The following is a 15,315-nucleotide window of genomic DNA, read 5'->3' on the forward strand; positions in this document are numbered from 1 at the left end:
CATATAAATATAACACGTTTGGTATCATTAACTATATTCATCAAGTATATCATATGCCATTCTATAAATATTTGTTCTACTTCTTCACAGGTCTAACTGGAGATCAGCGAGTTGAGGGAAAAATGAATGTTTACCTTAAAAGAAATTACCCAGAGCACTATGCAAAACTACTGAGTGAACATGTTCTGTAGGACATTATTATGCACAGTCTGTAACACTTGCGCCCAAATAGATTTTAAGATGTACATAGTCATATCTGTAAAATAAGGTATTGTTTATTAGAAAGCCTCATTTTGATTAAAATGTTGTTTTTTTTAACTTAAAGACTCACTGTATCAGCACTGTAGATACCTTAATATCTCATATTTCCTGAATTAGAAACTTTAGAAAACAGAAATAGGCCTTTGAAATTAACATTTGCAGTGTGATTAATGGCAGTGTCCTAATACACCCCATGCAACAGTTATGTTTTTATCTGGCTGTATTAAGGAGTGTGTGAGAGGAGGTGTGAATACTGGAAATAAACGGTGTGCCATACTGTCGATTTACCATTACTGATCATCGTTTTGTACTGTGTTTTATTGAAAAAGACAGATGATTAGACATATTAGACACTTCCAGATAAGGAGCTGGTGACTCTGTGTTTCACCTTCAGCGCAGTGGATTTTTCTTGTTGTCTATAAACAGATGATTTAGGCGTGCAAATATGGTGGCCCCAAGTCTTGCATCATCAAGCCTCCCCCATACTCTAAGTTTCTGCAGCTCTCACTCAGTGCTAGTTTCCCAAAAAATTCGAAAAATCTTGAACATTTGTTCACATTTCAATAATTTGAACTACAAAATGGGTTAAATTGGACTAATATATCAGCTTTACGTTATAAAAACATGAAGGACTTCTCCGTTGAATTATAGCATATGTTAGGTTTGAAATCGAATAAAGATCAGCAAAGTGTTCAATGTAAGAATGATCAAAATAACCTGTTTTGCGCTGAATTAAAATTAAGTAACTTCAGCATTGCAAGTAACAAAGGTGTCCCCTTATTTTGAACTTTTTTGGCCACTCTCTCTACTGTGCAAAAATGTGCTTATGGATATCTTGTATGTAGGATGGGTAATAATGAAACCATTCAATTGATTCTGCATGATTGTGCCAGTGTCATGCCTAATACCTATCCTTTTTGTTTGTACAACAAGAGATGTATCCTGTAATCTAGTTAAAATGAGAGAATAATAGTTAAATTAAGAAAACCTTCTTTTCTTTTTTTACAATAGCAATAGTTGTTTTCTCATTTCTCAAACGGTGATGCCACTGTTATGCTGCAGAAATAGATGGGAGCACTAAATGAACCGGTTTCATTTTTGCAGCATGCTCTTGTTAAGCGAGATAGAATAAAGTATGCAGACACTGCAGGATTTTGTCTACTGCTGGGTTTTCATCTATAGAAAAAAAGACTCCGTCAGTTCATTCAAATCCTCTCGCTCATCCATTTCTGCAGTGCTGTGACCACAACATTACTTGATTCCTCCATGAGAGAGAGACTTGTAACAAAAAATGAGTTACCACTGTCACACATTGATCATCATCTTCGATTTCAGGCTGTGACCAATCAGTCGGGGGTGACGGAGGGGGTTTCTGAGAGCTTGAAATTAGCCCTCCGACGGATTGCTCTGCTGGTCTTGTCTCTACTGTACCAACAGCAGCACCTGTTGTCTGGACACCTGTGATGCGCACACACAATAACAGATTGCATACAATATAGAGTAATGTGATACATGGGTAAGGGTAGGCATTTTTAAACAGAGAGCAATTATCAGTCATTTGAGAGACACACACCCAGGCTTCTCCTGTACGTCAATGTGCGCTGTGACAGCTGGGTCCCCAAAGTCCTCGTCCTGATCGCAGGAAGACTACACTGGAGGCCAACTTCATGCACGACCACTGAGTTACACTGACAGGCCACATCTGCTCTTTTTAAACAAAATGCAGCTGCTCCCTTTATAAAAGACAAAAACAAAAAATTCAATTTTGCATGACGTTTACAGGAAACAGTAATTACAAGTAATACATACAGCATGAATGAATAAAGATATTACCAAGATGATATTCTAACACTTTTAACCTTTTGAGACCACATCACGTTAATCTTTTAAACCAAGCCTGTGTTCACCTATTTAACCCACCTTCAGCTTTGTTTTGGTATAACAGGCTGCACAGACACAGTATGTATGATTTTGAAAGCAATACAGTGCAGCCTTCATATAAACCTGTTGCTGGTAATCGTTTACAAATTATTAACGTAGAAGTGTCATGGCATTTACAAAGTGTGTACTTAGTGGGTAAACAGCCAGATCTTAAGGAATTATTAGACCAATAAGAATAGGTGAGTCAACTTTTGTCTATGTGTTCAGGGTTTAATATGCCATATTGTTTTTTAGCAAATTTATTTGGCAAAGTCAATACATACGGCCTGGGGTAAACAATAAGACAAATAAGAAACAAGGCATACATACCATATAGGTACATTAAAAGACAAAAAAAGTTAAGGAAAATAGACACGCCATTTCAATATTGGTGTAGGATTGTGTTAATCTCTCTCTCTCTCTCTCTCTCTCTCTCTCTCTCTCTCTCTCTCTCTCTCTCTCTATATATATATATATATATATATATATATATATATATATATATAATTATCTTTATTTAAAGAACACAAGTACATTAACACAACAACTGTCCATATCAGAGGTGCATAATAAAAGAATTATATAATTATATATATGTATATATAATCACCTTTTAATTTTATATATATAAAAAGTATAGAAAACGTAATACAAATTCAAACCAATGTATCATCTTCCGTGTGATACATTGGTTTGAATTTGTATTACGTATAACAAAATTGGTCTTAATTGCCTTCTTGTTTTTAGGTGTGTGCCATATTAATGGTGTTCTTGATAAAAAAAAATGTCCAACGTTTGGCTTGGAGTCCGTCCATTTCTTTTGTGAATGTGGAATTTTCCTAATTATGAAATTAACTGTACGCTGTTAATCAATGGTCTATTACGTCACAACCAACGGCCTTGCGTAAGAGTTACGTCCTACGCTCCTCTTGCAGGGTTGCAGTTCAAAGCATCATGCTCCAAGCATACAGCCACAGCTCCCTAGCTGCATAAGTCACTTCAAAACAATAATTTAACAGACGAAAAAATCACAACCAAAGTATCCTCATTTAAACACAGCTAGGAGACGAACGTTCGGTTGCTTTATAACGCTGTGCTATATGCACCGGAGGTAAATACACAGTAGCCTAACTTAGTTGACTTCACCAGGCAGTGTTAGCTAACACCATAGGCTAACACTTTGAAAAGCCCACCCACCTCAAGCGATGAACTGCACGGAGAAATCTTTATAAACTTCGGTCAGTAAAATGAATACTCACATGCTTAAGCCCTGTTGGGCTCCCAGGATAAATGGAGGGCACTGCGTCAGCCTTCAGAACCAACTTTTTGGCAAAACCCATGGACCTTTGAAAGAGATTCACGAAACAGTCGTTACTAAAATGTGCACCGCATATACGGATTTTCACTGTATTTGAAGGTCTGAAGCGTTGTCTATAAATGAAGTCCATCCATATCTGCTTCAGCAGAGGATCCCTTGGCAAATAGTGAATGGAAGCTCCTGGTTCTGGTTTGCACCCTAAAACAGCACAGTCGGACATATTTAAAGCAATTTCCAAAGTGGCCACCCCACCAAAGCTAACTGCTTTCATCCAAAGTACCTTTACTCTGTGCGGAACACTTGTGGGCACTTGTGTAATATGCATACAGTGTTTACATATTGAACCATGATTGGCTTCACGTTTTGTGATGTCACACATATCTGCATGCGGACATCGTAGCCTAACCTATTTCTAAAGCAGAGAAACACCAACATTAGCAATAGTGTAGGCTTATCACTATCAGTCGCCTGCACTTGCAGTCAAACATCGAAGAGGACGTAAGGATATGACATGATTTGAGTAAAGCGGGCCTTAAAAAAAACAATTTTGAACACAGACACAGGTGATTTCAGTTATTCTGCTCAGGTTGAAGGTGGACTGGAGCTTAGATGGGAATTTATTAGGTCACAAATCTTTTCTACCAATAAGAATGATGCTGTCATTTGTCCTTCCCTAACATGTGCATCAAAGCTAGGAGACTATCACACACACAAACCCACACAGTCCTGGGAAGAGGTCTAATCAACCAAATTAACTACCTGTGTGTTGGTGTTCAGGGCCTTTGATGTTGTGAGCCTTCGTCCATCAGCATTATTTAATGACTGGAATGGTAATAAAGGTAATGATTTACAGGTTTACACAAGAATATGCACCATGTACACACACTGTCACCACAAAAATAAATAGCTTAAAACTAGATTTTGACACAGGAACCCTTTTCAAGTTAGAGCCAGGGTGAGGTATTAATGCAGGATGTGTCATGATAAGGCATATTCCAGTTGTTATGCTGCAGTGGAGTATATTCCAAATTTTGGAGAAAAATAATCCAAATATTTACAAACAACTGTGGCTGGTGAGAGTGTGTATTTGTTTTTATTGTTTTGTGTAAAGCATGTTTTACATTGGTTTTAGTTTTTTTTTTATACGTATATGTATATAGTTAATAATAGCCATAGTTAATTGTTAAATAATAGCTAGCTGTTTTGAACTGTGTGTTATAATTTTCAGTCAGCGGAGCTGGTAGGAGCGATAGCGCGGCTGATCACGTGACGGTGAAAGGGCAGGGGCACGCGCAAGGTTTTTACACACTTTTGTAAACAACATGGCGATTCAGGGACTGGCCCCGCTAGCCACTGATTAAACACTGGGCTGTCAAACTGCAGCTGTTTTGCGTTATAAATGTAAACGTTAGACCTTGCGGAAGTTACGCGTCGTGCACATTGTTAAATTCGCACCGAAACGACAAAGAGCTGCAACGACGAGCTGTCAAGAAGAGCGCTTGACAGTCAAACGGTAGCTAATGTTACTGTTAACGTTAACGTTAAGTCGTTAGCATTCTTAGCTAGCTCAACAAAATCAACCTCTGCATCTTAATCATGATGAGCTATAACGTACAGAACAAATATGCTGGTCGATTTCTTTGCAGAACATGTGGTTTGTTGATTTGCAGAAGTGGAAGTATAATGATTTGAGCTATAATGAATTGAATTGATGTCAGTTTAGCTAATGCAGCCACCTAACTTCTGTTTTACCATTCGCTTTATCTTCATCTGTCAACACACACACACTGCATTGGTGTTTACCTGGCTTCCCCCAGGTAAACCTAAAACTGTTATTGAATTTCCAAATGATTCTCCCTGCCAGGCCCCCTTCAGTCTATGGGCTCTCAGTCCAGTTCTGGGATGTCTGGTGGAAGGGGCTCTTCCAGTGGCAACCCAGCTGATCAGCCTGAAGGAGCAGAATCAAACCAGAGCAGCAGCAGCAGCAGCAGCAGCAGCAGCCGAGGCCGCAGGACGGCTGACAGGCAGCAGGGAGACAGACAGCCAGCATCAGAGGAGGACGTTGACTTAGCTGAAGTGCTGGCTTACCTACTAAGGAGGTACATTTGGTGGATTTTGTAGTTTAACATACTGGCACTGATATTAAAACAACAAATTCCTTGTGAACGTTTCACTTCTGGGCCCAGTTTGTTGCTTTGTGATGTATTGTTTTATCCATGTGAACAATGTCTCCAACATCAAACATAACAATTCTTTTTTTGTGTCAATACAAGCTTACAGTGTTTTACCTTCCTTTCAAGAGAGCTGGCATAGCATTACAATCCAGTGCTGCCTGATACAGCTAAGAGGTGGTTGGCAATTCCCCATCCTTATTCCTGTTTAATTTGAATGCTGTTAAATTCTGGGAAATGTTTGAATATTCCTCATGTTAACAACCACTTCTAATAAAAAAATAAAAATAAATGTCAGCGCTTGTTGTAACTAATCTATGACAGTGGCAGGTCCTCTAGTAATAAGACAGAGGAAAAGTTAGAACTAGAAAGTACTGGGATCCGGAAAAGTTGGAATGACAAAGTAGCATTCTGATCCCCCATCTGTTGTGTAGTGGAGCTGCTCAGTGGAAAAAAACATTACAAGACTATAGCTTTACCCATAGCACAGTAGACCTGATGTAGGCTGGTGTCTCACCATTGGGCTGCAGCTGGACTACTTTGTTTTCTGCATTAATATTTCAAGTATTAGTAAAGTAAGATGATGATCTCTCTTCTTCACTGTAGAGGTTCAAATTCAATCAATCATTTATCAACATTTGGATTGATTGATTGATTGTTGAACTAATGTGGTGTTTGTGCGTGCAGGGGCCAGGTCCGACTGGTCCATGGCAGTGGAGCCACAGGGCTGCAGCTGGTCCAGTCCTACTCTGACTCTGATGAGGACAGCGACGGCGCCTGGGAGGGTCGGCTGGGGAACCGCTACAATCCACCAGGTAACTTACCCTGGAAATCCAGTCAAATCTAGTCAATTGTGATGTTTAGGGCTTTACTTAATATGTTGAAAAAAGAGGACCAAAACTCTACCAATTTTGGACAGAGGAAAAATGTATGGGTATGATCAGCTGGCGATAAGCTGCATCGGTCACAGATATTATCAGTACCTGGGAATAAACGGCTTAGCCTAGCTTTTGTAAAATGAATTTTATGTAGGACCTTAAATTGAATAAAGCTTAGACGTGCACAAGAAGATGAGGAATTGATTCTAATTAGAGCCCTTTCCTACCATTTGTCCATCAAATTAAACTTAAGCTCTCCTTCCCACTTGCCCCTGACCTCCATAAGAGAGACCGGACTCCCCGATGATATAGATTCGTATAAAGCTGAGATCGAACCATGTTTCTTAGTCATCGAGAGCACCACATCAACCCAAGAATCCGTTGGGAGAAGGGGAAACACATTCTGAAAGTTTGATGTCCGATAGTAATTAATATGAAAACTTGTTTTTATTTTGTGCGTTATTTTCCTAGTGGACGCCCAACCCGACACACATGAAGTGGACCAAAGTGAGATCCGAACTCAGATCATGCTGGCCACCGGCTCCTCTACCCTGAAAGGCCGACACAGTTTCACCCACATGCTAACAGAGGTCAGACTGCAGACATACAAACTCAAAGCAGCAGTAGACTAAAATGCAATTGGCACATTTCTAGCACTAAGAATGTAGCAAGATGATGATAATGATGATTACTTTTCAGCAGTTTCAGCCACACATTTCTGAAATAATTAAGAGCTCTACTTCAACTACTACTCAACGTAGATTATTTTGTCACTTTTTTCTTCCAGCTACTTTAATTCACAATTAATGTTGACCAGTTTGATGTTTTCTTTTCTGATAAACTCTTTGCTTTTTTCAGAGGGAACAAGGCAGATGTAGAGGCTCTAGTTTTTCACATGGAGAGTGCAGTCGTATCCGCACACAGTAAGTTCTATTCTATTTTACACATTTCCAATATTTCTCAACAAATTACCAGAAGGTGAGGAAGAGAAACAATTAAAAATGTATTTCATCAGAATCAGAAAAGTGGCACATAAAAACAAAACAAAAAAACGGTCTTGATGAAACATAGACTCTTGTTGTATTCCATGTGACTGATTGCTGTATTGCTGATTTGTTGTGAAAACCTACAATACACTAAACGTGAGTCCTCATGCTGTTGTCTGTTGAATGATATTGACCCTTCATCCTTCGCAGTTTTCTGCCAAACTATGTATCCCACAAGGATACGTACCAGCAGAAAGCCTTCTGTGGAGTGTACAGCGAGGATGGCAACATGTTCCTCTCTGCCTGCCAAGGTAAATAACCCGAGATCCAACATGAGAACCCAGAGGAACGGAATCAGATCTGATAATGATCCCTAGTGTTTGTTTGACCACCAAATTGTCAGGGCCATTTGGGTTATGTTGTGTCATGTCATATACAGAATGTGGTCATTGACAGACAAGTATCGTTGACTTTTGAATTCCTTTTTTTACATCTATTGATGCAAACAACAACTATCAAACATCACATCTGTTTGAAACAGAAGAATTATTAGAAAATACCAATTCTAGTAGCACTATGTCATATTCATTCTATGTCATATACAGACACGTCATGTGATAACAGCCACTCATTATCTGATTACAATATTTTTTTTTTCTTCTGTTGCTCGCTGCAGACCAGAACGTCCGCCTGTACGACACCACAAGGGGGCGCTTTCACCTACGCCGAACAGTGAAGGCTCGGGATGTGGGCTGGAGTGTTCTGGACGTCTGCTTCACCCCTGACGCACAAAATGTACTCTACTCCAGCTGGTCTGACTACAGTAAGGCTAATGGACCTGTAAGATACAATATCATGCAATCAGTCAGTGATGCTAATTAGTGTAGGGTTTTTGTTTACAAGAGGCACAGCCAGTGATCCCCCAAGAACCATCCATGTTATCCTGATTCAAATTTTACTGATGCTGCTGTGGCATCAAAAGAAATCTGACTCGAGTCCCTGTAACTTTACAATAGCATGTTGCAGGTATTCAATCTAAATGTCGTAATATGATTTTTTTTGTGTGTACCAATTCAGAAAACATGCTCTATCGCCCTCTACCCATAAATCATTGTGTTATGGCTTTGTTTCTTATCGTAGGGCTGCCGCTTGATAATTATTTTGGTCAATATTATCACCATAATTTAACACGATTACTCATTGACTTTGGAAACATCAAGCATTTATTGAACTTTTTGAAGGATTTTCTTGAACTTTTTTGAACTGATTCTTTTCTCTTTTTTTTTTTTTTTTAAATTAAGAAAAGTAACAATATATATCTGACCATGTAGTTGGTGCGACTGAACCAAATATTCTCAAGAATTGAATTTCTTTTCTTTTTTTTAATTTCAGTCTGCAAATTGGATAATCAATTGTCCTAAATACTAAAAAAACAAATAGTTTCTATATGGTGTTTTATTCATATGTTCTCTGTCTCTGTGTGTCTTTTCCACAGTTCATATGTGCAGTATAGATGGGGACAGTGAAAACCACACCGCCCTGGACCTCAAGTTAGTGTTTCCCTCATAGTAACTTATAACATTACGGAGCAGGTAATCTGTCATTCCCTACCAGCCAGCCCTCCTATCCCTTCATTACCACCTGGATGAATGATGCTGTCAGAATTTGTCACTTCAACATCCATCCTCTCGGTCTCTCTCTCTCTCTGTGTGTGTGTGTGTGTGTGTGTGTGTGTGTGTGTGTGTGTGTGTACTGGAGAGATCATTATTTCAACAATGCACCATCATTAAACTCACAGCACTCCTAACAATGGCATTATTTAAGAGGCGATGCGTGCCTTCATCAAGTTATTTGGTGTGGGATGATGACATATAGTAGGCAGTGTTGTTGTGATCCAATAATGGTGCTACTGCTGCGTTGTCACCCTACTTGTGTGTGTGTGTGCTGTTGTGCTTTGTAGTCCAGATGAGAGGAGGTTCTGTGTGTTCTCACTGGCTGCGTCCACAGATGGCAACGAGATCCTGGGAGGGTGAGTAAAGTTTGCTTTTATATTTCAAGGCAGTGACTGACAGAGTGGAAACGGGACTGACGTCTCTTTCAGAACTGTGAATTAAGTTAGCTCTTCTGGAATGGTGGAATTGGAAATACACGTGTTCTTCTTAAAGCTGGTTTTGTGAATATTTAAATTATGAGGATAAAACACCTTTATTTACTATAAAAGCACACTCAGACCAGCGAGATCAGTCACATTTAACCACTTAATTAGAATGTGTCTCTCTCCTCTCTGCTTTCAGAGCAAATGATGGCTGCCTTTACGTTTTTGATCTCGAGCAGAATAAACGAACGCTGAAGGTTAGTGTGTCTTGAGTGCGTTTGCCGTTTGTGTTTTGCTCGTGGGCCGGCTTGTAGCTGTTTCTGTGTCACATCCACCCCGGTCTGTCTGTGCCTCATGCTGCGATCAAGGTGAGCCAGACATTAGCCGACCTGAAAGTGTGCCGGCACACAAAGTTTCACGCCGCCCTGCCGTCTGTAATGTAGCAGCAGAGAGTTCATCAATGGGACAGGGGGGGTTAAACCCTCCCCCTCCTCCTCCTTCTCCCACAACCCCCCTCTGCGTAGAAGTCAGTAGCTGGCCTCTACCATCTGCTTCAACACTGTCTTATGCTTTTTCTCATTCTGTCCCTCTTATTACCTCTGCATCAGTGTGCCTGTGCTTAATCTCCCGACTTGTTCCTTTAGCCCATTTTTGCTATTTTTTTTTTTTCCAGAGATAAATCTGGTGGTGGTCTATGATTTTATAGACCAAAACTAACATCACGACTTTGTGGTACACACAACACAGACATGCAAAGCACACAGACAAAAGGCACTTTCACACAAGCATGCGAAAAGAAGAGAAGAAATCACCCAATCTTACCACACACAATCACTGGCTTGCACACACTCCTCAATGAAAACACTGCCTCTCTTTCTTCTGCGTCTCCCCTCGTCAGATTGATGCCCACGAGGATGATGTGAACGCGGTGGCGTTCGCCGACAGCTCGTCCCAGCTGCTCTTCTCCGGCAGCGACGACGCGGTGTGCAAGGTGTGGGACAGACGGACGCTGCGGGAGGACAGACCGCAGCCTGTCGGACAGCTGGCCGGTCACCGAGACGGCATCACCTTCATCCACAGCAAGGTGGGGGGGGGGGAAGAGAGGAATACTGCTGGTATTTTATCAATCTGTCAAAGACAAGTTCCCCAAAGCCTCATGGATAGTTGGATTCGACTGCTGACTGGTTGGAAGTTGATTAATTAAATGCTAACATTAGCCAATTGTAATGGGTCTTTATTCCAGTACAGTACAGTCTAAGCCTGATGTTTGTTTTCTTTTACTTTTCTAAAATGTGGTCCTCCTCCCCTTGCATGGTGACTGTGTCAGGGTGACGCACGCTATCTGATCAGCAACTCCAAGGACCAGTCCATCAAGCTCTGGGACGTCCGGAAGTTCTCGCCCAAAGAGGGGTTGGCAGCTTCCCGCCTCGCTGTCACCCAACAGAACTGGGATTACCGCTGGCAGCAGGTTCCCCAGAGAGGTGAGGGAGGAGGGGCGGACACTGGGAGATGAATGAGGAAGGAGAGGAGAAGGGAAGCTAGAAGAGGGGAGGTCTCATGTAGGAAGAAAAGAGGAGGAAATGAAGATGAAATTACGTTCTAAAGAAAGGGAGAGAGGGCCAATGACAGTGGGGTGAAACGTGAGTGTGTATGCGTGGTGAGAGTAAGGGGATATGACTATTAAAACCACGCATTGAGAAATGAGCGATTACTATTACAAGTCAAAGAGGAGGGAGGGCACAGAGGAGAGGTGAAGTGTGGGAACTCTGATAATGAGATATGGAGAACAGAGGGGAAGGGAAAAACCTGAAAATAAAAGAAATATCTTATAGATGTTTAGGATGTAAATGAACTCTGTATGTCCTGGTAAATTGTAGCAATCAGGTAAATTATGAAATTGTGTGTCCCTTTCAGCCCTGAAGAGACACAAGCTGACAGGCGACACCTCGGTGATGACCTACCGCGGTCACGGCGTTCTGCACACCCTCGTCCGCTGCCGTTTCTCTCCAGAGTTCAGCACTGGACAGAGGTTCATCTACTCCGGCTGCTCTACCGGCAAAATCATCAGTGAGTGTCACTGTGTGTGTGTGTGTGTGTGTGTGTGTGTGTGTGTGTGTGTGTGTGTGTGTGTATATATATATATATATATATATATATATATATATATATATATATACATACACACGCCCTTTTACAGTCACCGTTCCCGACCTGTCGCGCGACAATGTGCCATCAAAATGACGTAGATCTCGCTGGCGCGCCAGGATTTAAAGTGCGCGACCAGAGGTCGTGCACAACTCTATTTCTTTCAGCGGCGCACGACAAAGCGGAAACAGGAAGCATGGACGAGTTCGAGGGCAAGCTTTGCGAGCAAGTGCACCTCTACAGGCCGCTCACCATATTTATGTCTGGCGTTATTCAAAGGACGAACATTCCACCTTCTTTTTCTTCGTTTCTTTGCAAGCAGGTTCAAAAGCAGCTGTTCTTCCTCATCCATTGACTCCAATATCATCTTAGCCACTGTTGACATTGACGTCAATGCTGCTGCTGCCAGTTCTGCTTCTAGTCCGTAGAAATAGCAAAGTCGGCAGCCTTTCCTCAGTTGCGACACCTCCGTTCAGGAGAAGACTGCAACTAGTGTTGCGACCACCACGCGCAAGTATAAACAGTTTCGGCGCTCCCATGACATCACACTGTTGCGCAACAGGTCGGGAATGGCCAGTATACCGCTCGCCTTACTGTGCTTGTGTTGTTTTGTGCCTTCCACCCTAGGTGTCTGCCTCATATTGTGTAACTGCCTTGTAATGTGTCCGCACCAATTAACTCAGCTCTTTGTGTAGTTATTTTTACATGGAGAATCAATGCAGTTCTGATGTGTACGACAGTGATTAAAGGATATACAGTATGATATGTATGTATGATAAAAAAAAAAAAATTGCAGCTGCACTTTCATATGGCTCTTTGTAGTTTGGCTTATTTGAAGCTAATGTACTTGCACTTACTTCCTGTTGTCCGGAGTTTGGACCTTCAAGGTTGAAAGCACTTAATTGGAAGTCGCTTTGGATAAAAGCGTCCGCTAAATGTAATGTAATGTAATGATATTCAATACCTGCCTACAAGTTGCTAAATATGTTGAATTCTTTGTGTGTCTGTCCAGTTTATGACGTCCTGACGGGCAGCGTGGTCTCCAGACTGTCGGGCCATGACGCGTGTGTGAGGGACGTCAGCTGGCACCCGTACGAGGACAACATCGTCAGCAGCTCCGTGAGTGCTGTTAATGTAAACTGTTCAGCTGGAGTCGATGTGTAAATGTTTGTGATCATAAATAATACATTCAAAATGTTACAGAAAAATGTAGAACCGTTTTTATTGAGGGGAATTAAATCAGACACTAAGTGTTTCCTCCAGTCATGGAGTACCATGGAATTAAGAGACGTCAGAGACTTCTGGTAATAGCAGAGAATCAAATGGATCGTTTACAGAAATATATGACTGTATTTTTATATCTTGTTTCCAATGTATATTGCATTAAATTGTACTTTTTAGCAGTTTCTCACACAGGTGAAGAGAAAACCAGACTATTCATAGCTAGAAGAACATTAAATCTGAAATCTTAATGTCCTACGTTTCCCAATGTTGTCGCAGTCTACAGGGGTAAGAAATAAGGTGTCGAAACTGCAACAAAGTCTAAAAATGGCAACAAATATGAGAAAGCATTTTTAGCCAAGTAAGTGTCTGAAAAGTACTGCAAAGACAGGAAGTTTAAATTAAGTGTGAACCTATTTTAAATAAAAGAATATGTCACGGATTTCATCTTTAATGAATACAGAAGAAATAACTATTTTAAGTAAGGTTAAGAAAAGTCACAAGAATAATTGGGAACTTTAAATCGGAGCTACTGTGGGAAGCCAGTCGCAGGTGCTAACATGAAACGCATTTTGGCTCTGATCCGTCTCCTCATCCGGCTTTGTTTCTCCACAGTGGGACGGAGCGGTGCGAATGTGGGAGCACAGACAGACCCATCCGCTAGAGGAGGAGAGGGAGCGGGAGAAAGTCTGACAACAGGAGAAAGACCTTTTAGACAGCGAGAGAAGAAGAGAGACAAAGGAAAAAGATGTCGGAGGAAGTGACATCACCGCAGAAGGGGGCAGGGCCGGCCCTAACACAGGAAGGCAATACGCTCAGAAGGACTGGGAGAGACTTAAATATCTTTTAAATTCAATGCTGGATATTAATGATTACAGTTATAGCGTGGTTGTGAAGGGTTCATTTGGATGGCATTATAGCCTTACGTTGTCAAGTGCAGTGGGACGGCCTACTTTTGTTTTTGCCTCACTGTCAACAGGCCAAAGCTTTTGAATTTGGCCTGAAACACTTGTGCTGTAGCTCGAAACGCTAAGCACGGCACTTACTTAATGAGCTATTGAAATTTATTGGTAAGATAGTTATTTAGAAATCAATATTGGATATTGCAGGGAGAAACTGACAGTTATGATTCTGTATAAATGTATAGTATTTGAATGGTTCGTGCATTCAGGGAGTGTATTCAGATAGTTGTCAGTGTGCCGATTTGGACTTTCACCCTTGCTGTTATGAATAACATGAGCTGTGTCCTATTTGAGGGGCCGTCACGTTCAAAGTTCACATTTAAAGAATAAATATATTGTAATATTCCAGTACATTAATTACCAATTGCCCTAAATCATGACTCCTAAACATGCAACATGTGTCCACCACTTGGTCAGCTGTTCGTGGTCAACTTCCTATGTCGGGGAAAAATTCCAAAAGCATACCAAAACGACCAGGACGCCCCAAACACGCTGTTAGTTTTACTGTCAAACTCACAATGATTTTATATGTGAAAACCTCTTTAGATCGCTTCACGACAACCCCTGTATTCAGACACAGCGTTAGTCTGAGGTCTTCTTAATGATCCTGGGTCAACACTCAACTCTGTAAACACAAGCCCTGAGTCAATTAAAAAAAAGAGTAATTGTGTTGGCCAATATAAACCTCGGATCTGTTTATAAGATTTGAATGTGTGTGATAATATGTTGAGGTCAAGACTTAGTGAAGGGACAGGGGATGTGTGCGTGGATCAAAACTTACACACTGATCTGTATATGCAATTTTCAGGTGTTTATATCAAAGCCCATATTTCACTCTCGGACCGTTGTTTTTACAGTAACAATTAAACCTTTCAATGTATCGCAACTAAAGCTTTTCACTGAGTATTTGCTGCTGGTATTGAGAAGAAATGACTGTTTTGAAAGATCAGGCTTTAAACGTGCAAAAGTGGGGCGCGGAGAAAATGCAGCAATTTCATATCCTGTTAACGGGGAACTAAATGGACATAAGGGTACATTTGCACTTATCTAAAATATCGTCACTGAAAAGACATTACAAGAAAAGTTTGATTTTCCAGTAGCAGGTAACAGACAACTGACTATTACCTGCTACAGAAACCATAGCAGAGGCGCTTGAAGGGCATTGTAATGACAGCAATGCAGTTAAGTGGTCTAAAATTAGACCGATTCTTTGGCATGCCTGGTTTCATTTACACTTGGTGTTCCTACTTAATAGAATACCTAATACAACAACACAGCGGTGCTAATAATATATCGACTACAGTAGCAGTTTCAATGAAAAGGAAAAGATCTCAAGATCATTTATCAGGAAGAGGAGG

General features: G+C 40.9%; 3 protein-coding genes across 18 annotated transcripts in view; 2 read left to right on the top strand and 1 right to left on the bottom strand.

The window, feature by feature from the left end:
* Positions 1 to 559, top strand: part of thtpa (thiamine triphosphatase) — a 4,353-nt gene extending 3,794 nt beyond the window's left edge. For all 14 annotated transcript variants that reach the window (XM_035999768.1, XM_031294604.2, XM_031294610.2 and 11 more), the window contains one exon: positions 91 to 559. In XM_035999768.1, coding sequence (XP_035855661.1) covers positions 91 to 191 — 101 coding nt within the window. In that variant the 3' untranslated portion in view covers positions 192 to 559. The remainder of the gene's footprint in view (positions 1 to 90) is intronic.
* Positions 1 to 3,754, bottom strand: part of zfhx2 (zinc finger homeobox 2) — a 20,282-nt gene extending 16,528 nt beyond the window's left edge. The window contains exons 1-3 of the mRNA XM_031294580.2: positions 3,441 to 3,754; positions 1,835 to 1,994; positions 1,562 to 1,719 (exon numbers count right to left, since the gene is read on the bottom strand). Coding sequence (XP_031150440.2) covers positions 1,562 to 1,719; positions 1,835 to 1,994; positions 3,441 to 3,719 — 597 coding nt within the window. The 5' untranslated portion in view covers positions 3,720 to 3,754. The remainder of the gene's footprint in view (positions 1 to 1,561; positions 1,720 to 1,834; positions 1,995 to 3,440) is intronic.
* Positions 3,329 to 14,843, top strand: dcaf11 (ddb1 and cul4 associated factor 11). Of its 3 annotated transcripts, none has more exons than XM_031294588.2 (16): positions 3,329 to 3,419; positions 5,364 to 5,598; positions 6,358 to 6,485; positions 7,020 to 7,138; positions 7,407 to 7,471; positions 7,745 to 7,845; positions 8,211 to 8,357; positions 9,030 to 9,084; positions 9,495 to 9,563; positions 9,829 to 9,886; positions 10,528 to 10,713; positions 10,957 to 11,110; positions 11,544 to 11,696; positions 12,787 to 12,893; positions 13,611 to 13,679; positions 13,772 to 14,843. In XM_031294588.2, exons 2-16 carry the CDS (start codon positions 5,378 to 5,380, stop codon positions 13,790 to 13,792), a joined length of 1,653 nt encoding a protein of 550 aa, XP_031150448.1. In that variant the 5' UTR covers positions 3,329 to 3,419; positions 5,364 to 5,377; the 3' UTR covers positions 13,793 to 14,843. The 3 variants fall into 3 exon arrangements, with proteins under 3 accessions (XP_031150448.1, XP_031150447.1, XP_031150450.1); XM_031294587.2 differs by lacking the exon at positions 3,329 to 3,419 and adding an exon at positions 4,785 to 5,012; XM_031294590.2 differs by lacking the exon at positions 3,329 to 3,419 and adding an exon at positions 4,785 to 5,012 and having other exon boundaries at positions 13,611 to 14,843.
* Positions 14,844 to 15,315: the final 472 nt, after the last annotated feature.

The sequence above is a fragment of the Sander lucioperca genome, chromosome 1 (genome assembly GCF_008315115.2).
Source record: "Sander lucioperca isolate FBNREF2018 chromosome 1, SLUC_FBN_1.2, whole genome shotgun sequence".
Taxonomy (NCBI): domain Eukaryota; kingdom Metazoa; phylum Chordata; class Actinopteri; order Perciformes; family Percidae; genus Sander; species Sander lucioperca.

Coding starts and splice junctions, on each gene's coding strand:
- dcaf11 (XM_031294588.2), top strand. CDS start 5,378: ATGGGCTCTCAGTCCAGTTCTGGGATGTCTGGTGGAAGGGGCTCTTCC. Junction 9,564..9,828: donor GGCAACGAGATCCTGGGAGG/GTGAGTAAAGTT, acceptor CTCTGCTTTCAG/AGCAAATGATGGCTGCCTTT. Junction 11,111..11,543: donor GCAGCAGGTTCCCCAGAGAG/GTGAGGGAGGAG, acceptor TGTCCCTTTCAG/CCCTGAAGAGACACAAGCTG.